The sequence below is a fragment of the Durio zibethinus genome, chromosome 10, assembly GCF_047325235.1.
Source record: "Durio zibethinus cultivar Kanyao isolate XHJ-2024 chromosome 10, ASM4732523v1, whole genome shotgun sequence".
Taxonomy (NCBI): domain Eukaryota; kingdom Viridiplantae; phylum Streptophyta; class Magnoliopsida; order Malvales; family Malvaceae; genus Durio; species Durio zibethinus.
The window spans coordinates 7,302,455-7,312,739 of NC_143171.1; the positions used below are offsets into that span (position 1 = coordinate 7,302,455).

General features: G+C 32.1%; 2 protein-coding genes across 2 annotated transcripts; both read left to right on the top strand.

Annotated features, from left to right (window-relative positions):
• The first annotated feature begins 1,491 nt into the window (after positions 1–1,491).
• Positions 1,492–3,539, top strand: LOC111292355 (uncharacterized). The gene is made up of 3 exons (XM_022884684.2): positions 1,492–1,912; positions 2,290–2,628; positions 2,932–3,539. The coding sequence occupies exons 1-3, from the start codon at positions 1,625–1,627 to the stop codon at positions 3,409–3,411; spliced, it is 1,107 nt and encodes a 368-aa protein (XP_022740419.1). The 5' UTR covers positions 1,492–1,624; the 3' UTR covers positions 3,412–3,539.
• Positions 3,540–6,503: 2,964 nt separating this feature from the next.
• On the top strand, positions 6,504–9,492 carry LOC111292067 (uncharacterized). Its single transcript, XM_022884258.2, has 3 exons — positions 6,504–6,952; positions 7,048–7,263; positions 9,219–9,492. The coding sequence occupies exons 1-3, from the start codon at positions 6,719–6,721 to the stop codon at positions 9,297–9,299; spliced, it is 531 nt and encodes a 176-aa protein (XP_022739993.1). The 5' UTR covers positions 6,504–6,718; the 3' UTR covers positions 9,300–9,492.
• Positions 9,493–10,285: the final 793 nt, after the last annotated feature.

Here is a 10,285-nt window from a genome sequence, read left to right on the forward strand (position 1 = left end):
TTTATTTTTTTCATATTTGTCTTCAAAATTTTAATGCTAATCCAAAAATATTTTGCCTTTATTTTTTTATTTTGATTTTTATTATATATCATTTTATTTTAATATCTTTAATAATAATATTTTTTTTCATAATAATTCACCTCAAAGTCAATTTTTATATCCAAATACGTTTTTTATCATTAATTTTAATAATATTATTAAAATAATTAATTTTACTTCTATCATTATTTTTAATCACATCAAAACTAATCTTATAATCTTCCAAATGCACCCTAGAGTACATGGAAGAGCGCTTTGAAAAGAAGCTTTTTCTGGGCACTAGGCATTAGCATTGCGTGATTGCATCTACATCCTACATATATTTTTGTAGCTTTCTTTTCCATAGGGCTTGGTCCCATCACCTGGTTTTTACAATTCTGAGATATTTCCTCTGAAGATAAGGGCACAAGGGGCCGGTATTGGTGTGGCTGTCAACAGGCATACGAATGCCACAATTTCCATGAACTTTATCTCAATCTATAATGCATTTATTATTGGAGTCCTTTCGTTTGCTGGAGTAGCTCTATTGGCCTGGTGGTTTTCTTCTTTCTATTGCCAGAGACTAAGGGAAAGTCCTTGGAAGAAAAAGAGAAACTCTTCACCAGGAATCCAAGGCCTAAAAACGAAGGCTTCGAAATTCGGCCAATAAGCAATGTTTCGTATATGATTTAGTATTGTTGACAGTGATATCTAAGCAAGAAACTGCAAAATTTTCGGGTTTTTTTCTTTGCATAGAAATACTATGTTGGATTAGTGTAACAAAGTTGATTAATATTACTTTCACTTCAATTTCGAAAATAATACTGTCTTTGCACACTTACTGCCCCCCTCTCTTAATTTCTCTTGCCTATCTCTTATTGGTGTGAAATCTTTATCCGTTTTTCTCATTTTGATATGTGAAATCTCAACTTTTAACCTCTGCCTATGAAAATATAGCGACCTTTGGTAGAAACGAAGTGGCAATTATGGAAACGGCCAATCGCCTAGTGAAAAGAAACCGTCAACTATATTCCGGTACAAAGGAATAAAATGTAAAAGCAATGCTCGAAAACAATATATTTCATCTGGATATTTCTCGTTACCACAATATTAATTGTAATCCATGCAACTTTCCTTGGATTCAGCTGTTTTTTGCGGGAGAAATTTGTTCCAAAATCTTGATTTTGACGATTAATGGAGTTTTCTAAGAGCGTTTCAAAATATGCATTATCAACTTTCTTCTTCCATAAAAATAGTCCATCCATGATGGACCATAACGATATGTAAGCTGGTCTTCTAAATCAACGGAATTTTGGGCTCAAATCTCAAAGGCTTTAAGCCAGTCCAACCAATACTGAATCAGCTCGAGATATATAAATCGTGCCCACACGACTCCTACAAGCAAGGAGAGCCCTTTAGGCAAATTTCTTGCTTTCATTTGCCCCACATATGTCCTTTTTTCACTCTCAGGAAAGAGATCCTGGAAGAGTAAGGATACTTGGTTTTTTTCCACAAATTCTCTCTTCCTCTTGCGTCTCTAACAAAATCACTAATTTCTTCATTATCTATCTTCTTTTCATTTCGTGTCTATCTCTGAACTTGTTAAATGAGGAAACTTTGTCCTAATATTGACAGAGATGATGGCCTTGAGACAGTTCTCGAGGTCCCAGTACCGGAAGAAATGTTCACCAGCATGGGAAGCAATCTTCAAGTGCGTTTGGAAAACATGTTAACATGGATGAAGGCTCAAACTTCTGATAAGTGGTCGCAACCTGGTGTTGCAGGTCGGATTAACGAGCTACGCTTCCTTCTTTACCTTGTTGGATCTCCTCTTATCCCTCTCCAGGTGCAATTGGGTCACTCTGTTCACAAGCCGGTCAAGGATAACTCAATTGTAAGCATATTATTACCCTCTTAAGAACTCTTCAGCCACGTTTGAATGTACACTTCCTTGCTTAAATTCTACAATATTTTGTCATAAACCTATCCGCAGAGATTGAATTCCTTTTTTTAGCATTACCCTTCTTAAATTGCCTTGAATTAAATAACAAAGATTAGACATTTTCTATTGAATTCACGTTTTAAAGAATAGTTTTAACATAGATTAAGAGTTAAGACAGAAACGTGAGTCAAACACACAAAAAACTTGTTTTCGAATAACTTTTCAACAGAAATGAGTTTAATAAATAAATTTAAATGTGAATAGATTTGGAAAAAAAGTGTTTTTATTAAGGACTTTTATCATTGACTCAAATTTTTTCCCCTCCCCAGCAAGCTTCAACAGCAAAATACATTGTGCAGCAGTACATAGCTGCTACAGGTGGACAACAAGCTTTAAACGCAGTGCATAGCATGTGTGTAACCGGTCAGGTGAAAATTACTGCATCAGAGTTTCACCAAGCAGATGCAAGGATTAACGTGAAGAGCACGGAGGAAATGGGTGGATATGTGCTCTGGCAAAAAGATCCAGACTTATGGTGCTTGGAGCTTATAGTATCAGGATGCAAGGTGGTTTGCGGAAGCAATGGCAAACTTTCCTGGAGGCATTCCTCTAATCAACAAACTCCCATTTCAAAAGGTCCTCCTAGACCCTTGCGCCGTTTTCTTCAGGTATCTTCCTTTCATTCTCATGATCAAGTTTATACATACGATACAAGCATTTCTTCGATACCTAAGATGCTCCCAACTTTTCATTTTTCTTGAAGTGCTAATGTCCAATACATATCCAACAGATATGGGTATGAAAGTCAACTACACGAAAGGAAACAAAAAATTAAAGCAAAAATTAAACATATTTGTATCCGACCCTCACCCAAAATCCAAGTGGCATTGTCTTTCTCCTCAGCATTGACATTAATCAGCAACAACATTTAATTTGACTGGTTTCTTTTTGTTTGTCCATTCTTTGAGTAGGGGTTGGATCCAAGGTCTACGGCCAATTTGTTTATAGATGCAACATGCATTGGAGAGAAAATTATAAGCAACGAAGACTGCTTCATCCTCAAGCTTGAGACAAGTCCAGCTATCCGTGAGGCTCAAAGCGGACCAAACTATGAGATCATCCACCACACAATCTGGGGCTATTTTAGCCAGAGGTCTGGTCTCTTGATTCAATTTGAGGATTCTAGGTTATTGATGATGAAAACCAAGGATGACAACGATGTGTTTTGGGAGACTCGGACAGAGTCAGTGATGGATGACTACAAGTATGTTGATGGTATTAACATTGCACATTGTGGTAAAACAAGCGTCACGGTGTTTAGATATGGAGAGCAATCTGCTAACCACAAGAGACTGATGCAAGAGAAATGGAAAATTGAAGACGTAGATTTCAATGTATGGGGTTTGTCAAAGGATCATTTTCTGCCTCCATCTGATCTGCAGAAAACTTAAGATTTATAGTTTAGAGTATAAGGAGAGGAAATTTGCATTTTTTTTTTCTTTTCACTTTTACGAAGATGGTAATGAAAAAGAATGTGTATATATAGAGAATTTCAAAGCATTATTTTGGTATGTTCGAGAACTTCAAAAGCACAGTTATGATTGAAAATGAACATAACTAAAAATGAACAGTTCGTAAATATATTTAATATTTATTTATTTATGTAAAATTAATAAAGGATCATAAATACTATTTTTAAATAATTAAATAAATCACAAATATAATAAAATTCAGTTACACTCTAACAACGGCTGGGGTAAAAGATCAGGGAGATTTGCATCATCTTGACCGCTGGCTTTATAATGGACAAAATCGGACGACGACCGTTGCTGGCAGGATCTTGTCCGTATCTGGTTTAGGCCAGGGATTGATGATCTCTTATCATTTGGATAAGAAATTAATATAGGCCGCTGATTTGGGTGCAGCTACGGCGTTACTTTGCTTGGAGAGTTCCTTAATATTACAAGAGGACATGTTATCTATAAATATTATAATATCATTAATTATTTATAATTTAAAATTATATAAAATAAATTTATATTTATAAATAACAAATTTCTACATAATTTTTTATTATAATATCATAATTATAAAATTATAAATGAAATGCTCTCCCGTTAGGGTACCTTTTAACACTAAATAAGGAATAAAACCCAAAGCCTAAACCTTTTTCTACGGGGCTGGGCGCCATCAGGTTTACAGCCAGGATGTGTTTCCTATGAGATTACTAGCCCAAGGGGCAAGTTCAGGAGCGGCGGTTAATCTGATTACACGTGGCTTAACTTTGTTGGGTTTCCTATCATTATAGGTTCTCATCACGGTTCGGAGTCTGTTTCTGTTGTTCACGGAATGGCATCAGTGGTGTGGTTGTATTATTTATAAGCTACTTCCGGAAACACATGGAAAATCCCTCGAGGAGAAGGAGAGATCGGATGTGCTGATGATGTTAGCATATCAGGCTATTTAGAATTATCAAAGACCGGTGGGCGCGTGGCAAGATAAAACGTTTTGATGGTCATAAATCTCAGCCTTCGATATAAAATTGCAAGCATTTCGACCATCTTCCTCACTGAAAAATAATTTCACTTCAAACATAACCAAACCTTGAAAATAAAATAGAGATTATAAGATTTCGCTATTAACTATTAAATAATAATAATAATAGTTGAGTTTCGCATTATTCAAATTTCAAAATTCAAATATATAATTTAATTTAATTAATTCATATAATTATTTATAAAAAATAATATTTAATAATTTTAAATTTTAAATCTTATTATTTATTTTTATTTTTCAATTGTGACTTATTTTATATAAAAAAATTAAATTTCTTGAAAAAAAGTTTTTTGATTATGATTTGGGTTGCTTTACTTTACTAGATTATTCCAAAAAGTTTTTCTTCCATTTTTTCTTTTATTTTTTTAATTTTTTTTGTATATAAATTATTGCTAAAAATTCAAAAAAGATGGGAAAGAAAATAACTTTCCAAGCTGGCTTATTGATTAATCAACTCTTCTTAAGCTTTTGGTGGAAACTATAAAAAGTAGTCTTTGCAGAATATTTTACTAGAAAAAAATAAAATCTAAAAATTATTCTATTAATTAGGTGTATATTCTACATGTGTCATGTTTTTGAAGATTATTATTATTTACTTTTTTTTTCTCACTAAGCCTAGTATTAAAGCCAGACATTACAAGCAAGATATCAATTAAAATATATTGTTTTGGAACTTTATATTAATTTATGATTAGTTTTGTATATTTTAATGATATATGGTTGTCTACTTGTATAATATAATTGTAGATATAAATAAAAAAATCCATTTATACTAATATAAATTTTACAATTTTTTAATCATTGGATTAAAATTAAATTTATGATTAATTTGAATCAAAATAATATTTTTAATTTTAGTTGTTTTAATCAAAAAATAAAAAAATTAAAAGTTATATTGACATAAGTAGATCCATACTCATAAATAAATATATTATTAAATAAATATATTTAAAATTTAACATTTTATATTAACTTATAAATTTCAAATTTAAATCATCAAAAATAAAAAGTTTGAAATATTAGGAAATAAAAAAAGTATAAAACTCAAAGCTTAATTTGATTAAACTCATGAAAATAAAAAAGATGATTTTTGTGATTGTGGCTAAGTGACTCAAAATTCATTATCTCGAATTGATTCCATAAAATAAAAACTCAAGTAATAAAATAAAAATAGTAATAGATAAGGAAACCTTAATTTGCTTTTCATCTATTATATTTTACAAGATTTGCTAATGAGTCTCATAAGAGCACTGCTTAAGATTAATTAAGATACTGTGCTAAAAAAATTAAGATAGTATTATTTCAGTCCTATAGTATTATTTCGGTCCTATTTTCTTTGTTCAAAATTTTTTTTTTTTATGTTCAGAAACTATGTTATTTTTTCTTTTTGAACACATGGTTTTTTTTTATTTTTAATAAATTCCAAAATTTTTAATTTTTTATATTAAAAATATTCATTTTTATAAAAAAATAAAATTTTAAGACAAAATACATTAAGTCATTTTTTAAACTTTGTAAAAATCATATAGGGGCAAAAAATAGAAATAATGGAGTATTTATAATAATATTTTTGCATTAAATGAATAAATAAGAGTTAATGTGATAATTTCAACTTATTAAATATGTTGGCTTTAATTGGAAAAAAATGATGGCTTCAGAAAGTGTCATTCGGACTATTTAATAAAGTTTATATTTTATTAAAAAATTTTGAATTTCGGCAAAAAAAACATATTATTATCATTGACGTATGTAAAACTCAGGTATTAATAAGTTGAGGAACATAAAATACTTGGAAGGAGTATCAAAAAATTATTACCAGCAAAAAGGAAATGGAATCTCAAAGTAGGAGAACGACGTCGTACATATGACAATGAGAAATAGACAAGTACACAGCAAAACCGTTAAATCTCTCATCACATTCACATCAGCGGTCAATATCGCTCCCAAATGAGATAAAAGGTCAAATAAAGCGATATTAATCTAGTGTGGTGGCCCGCAAATAAGAACATACAACGATTGATTCCTGCCCCTCCGAACGGCAAATCCATTAATTAAAGGCAAATCAAGATAAATCCCTTTGTTTCCTTCCCAAAACCAAACTCCATTTCTTACTGCTAAGCAGACCAAACAACAAAAAAATAATATATAAATTTCCAGCGGCAAAATAGAAAATAAAAATAATTGTTTCCATTTTGATTCGAAATGAAGGAAGATGACTGTCAGCCGACGACAACGGCAACGAATGTGAAAAAGGAAAGTTCAGATTCGAGTTTATTTGGTAAAGGCCGGTACAAGTTCTGGGCATTAGCGGCTATTTTATTGCTGGCTTTTTGGTCTATGTTCACCGGAACCGTTACTCTCCGGTGGTCAGCCGGTAACCTCAACCGTCTTTCCGATGATCTCGGTAGCCCTATCCACGACGATCTAGATGTCCTCGTATGTTCCTCTCAATTGTTTTCTTTCTAATTTTGCATTTGTCTAAATCTTTTTGTTCTCAATTGTTTTTTTTTTCTTGTTTCCTTTTTTGTTAGGAAATGGAGGAGAGAGAGAAGGTGGTGAAGCACATGTGGGATGTATACACTAACAGCCGTCGGATCAGATTACCGAGGTTTTGGCAACAAGCGTTTGAGGCTGCCTATAAGGAGTTGACTAGTGATGTGCCTGGGGCTAGGGAGGCTGCAATCACTGAGATCGCTAAGATGTCCGTACGCTCCGTAGATCTTGATCCTCCTCCCATCCAATCAACGGTGAGGATTTAGGGTTTTTTTTTTCCCAACGATTTGCTACAAGTTATCATTTTTTTTCGTTCTTAGCTTAGTTTCTGGTGGTCAAGAATAATTGTCGCTATACATGCGCATAAGTATTTGATTGAACACATGAATAATTGGCCAATTTACATATATGTGACCAAAAAAGCAACTAGGTTTTCCGCTAATTACTTTTGGCCGTTTGTTTAACCAGATTTTCCCTTCAATAGAAATTATTCTAAACCTATTACTGGTTTTGCTACATTGGGCAAGATTTCGTTTTGTATGAATTTGATTTCTTTTGGATATGACAAGAAAAGCAACAAGATTGCCCTGGCAATTACATTTGGTTAGTTGCTTAATAGATTTTCCCTTCATTACAATTGATTTTATTGCCTACTATGGGGTTCGCTACTTTTAGCAATCTAGTTTTATATGCAATTTCAATTTAATTCAAGTGTAAGTTCTGCCCTTAGATCCTCCCTAGTGTATGATTTTTTTTTTTTTTTAGATTTTTAGTAAGGCCATCTTCCTTTTGGGGACTTAGCAATAAGTAAGTGGATATAGAATTTGGATACATGTAGCAGTTTGCAGACAACAACTAGTTTGGGACTACTAAGCTGTGTTTATCTTCATTTTGTTCCAAGAAAGGAGTGTGAAATTTTGTTGCTAATCTTTTATAGAGTCATTGTTTAGCTGCTTTGTCGTTTCTAGTTAAGTTGGTCTTCTTATTAGCTCTATCGATTCTATTAGTGGATTAAGGAATTTCATATTCTTTTTAATAATCCACACTAGACCTTGATGAATGCAAAATACCTCGTGGCCTCAATTGCTGGGAGAAATCAGTACTGAGTTCTGACAAAACGGTAGTTAATCTTGATCTGGACCTTTTTCCCCTCTAGAGTTTGAAGATCTAATTAAGTGACATTTTCCAACATGTTGTGAGGACGTTGGAATGTTTATTTGACAATTTTCTAAGGTGATAATCGGATAGAGATGTAAGATTTGGTGGTTGAAGTTTCTCTATTATCGAATTCTTTGTTACAAATGGCCAAAACGAATAAGATTAGGTCAAATTGAATTAAACCACAGGTTGGTAAAGTTTCACGCAGAAAGGCAGATAGATCTGATTCATTTTAATTAACTAATAGGTAGGTTTATGCCACTCAACCTGTTTGACAGTTGGAGTCTATCTGAATTTGACATAAATTTGCAGCTTTAGTAATTCTTGATTTGCTATATTTTACCATGTTTTTAAGGAGACAAACAATGAGCTGGAGTATTTGCATTTCTGACTATGCCTTCTTCCCCCCTTTTGTTTTGGAGATTTCTGATTTCCAATAACTTGAGGTTATAAACTTTCTCTGCTTGCTAGGATTTAGATACTGAATAAATTAGCTATATGCTCTTGTATTATGAGCATGGCTTTCACCATGTTTAGTCTCATGGTAATTTGCGTTCTCCTGTCTTTTTAATGATTGTCCCCATTGCAATCCTGTGATAATGTGGTTACTTTTACTCTGAGATATCGTTTAATCGAATTAGTTAAAGTGCCGTTTGTTCTATACATATCTGTTTTGGATCTCATTGGTTAACTTAATGGCTTCTCATGTAACCAATCTTCTTAGTTCAAATTATTTCGTTCCTTCAATTATTCTTCCAATCGTTTGCACTTTGATTTGATTAACCATAGGGATGTTCTAGAATAAAGAACCTGTTTATCTAATAGACTATTAGAGTCACTATGTGATCATGGGTGGATGGTATCGAATGCTCGTGATTGAATTCCTGTTTTCTTTTGTTGCTGGGTTTGGATAAACCTGTCCATGTGATCGGGTGTATGGTATCTAAGAACCTGTTTATTGCTGGTTTTCTTTTGTTAGCTTAGTAGAGAGAGACATGCATGGAATTTAATTTGCTTTGGCCTTGAGTATTTTTACCATTTATGTTGGCAGAGTGTAAGAGAACTGAGCAAGGGTCTAAAACGAGCAGAGAAAGGTAGATCCAAGGTAACCTCAACTGGAAGTGGTCAATGATGTGTGAAGAATGCTAGATTTGTGGTTTCAAATCTTTATTACACTTTTGTACTCTCATTTTGCTCGTGTGCTGCCCAAGTTTGTGAGAGGTATTGGTCGGTAAAACCATATACTTGCTTCACATTTTTCTCACAGGGACAAACTATGTATTTATTTAGTTAGGTCGTCAATTCTTTTAAATTTTTGCTGTCAATATCTTGTCCTGTGGGTGGTAAAACTGAAACAATCTTCCTATCTTAGCCAGAGAAATTTTGTAAGAGATTTCTATTTTGCCTAGAAATAGTCAAGTGAACAAAATGGTTTTAAACAATCTTTTTTAAATTTGGGAAAGGGAATTTGAATTGTGCTCAAATGCATTCATTAACTATTCAATCAAATGCTACATGCTTTTGACTTTTCAGGCTTTTGATCTGGGTTCAATTTTGTGAGAGTTATCATAGAATTCTGTTGTAGTTTAATTATATTTATAAAATTCTAATTTATAATAAATAAATGATTTTTGTTTTAAATATTTTAATTAGATAAATATGATTTATACTAAAAAAAATTATTTTAATTGAAACTTTCTGATTGTAACTGGGGTTGATTAATATTCGGCAATAATTTTTATGAAATCAAATTAGTGGGATCAGAACTCTGTTATAAATAATACTCGTATTTGTTAAGGTATTGCAATTGTAATGCTATCCAATTCCAGAATTATATGTTTTTATTTTTGGTATATGCGAGGTCTCAATTTAAAAAATAGATGTTGCGAGTTACAGAATATTTATTTAGTATATGTGAAATCTTAATTTAAAAAATAGAGGTTACAGGTTTAAAAAATTTTAGGTGCACAATATTCAAGAAGTCGATAGAAATTAAAGGATTAAAGACCAATTAAAAATTAAAAAAAAAATAGATTTTCAGTGTCAACTTAAGTTATAAAGAAAAGAAAATTTGAAATGAGATTTTTATAAAAGAATTTCAAGAAAATACAAATGGTG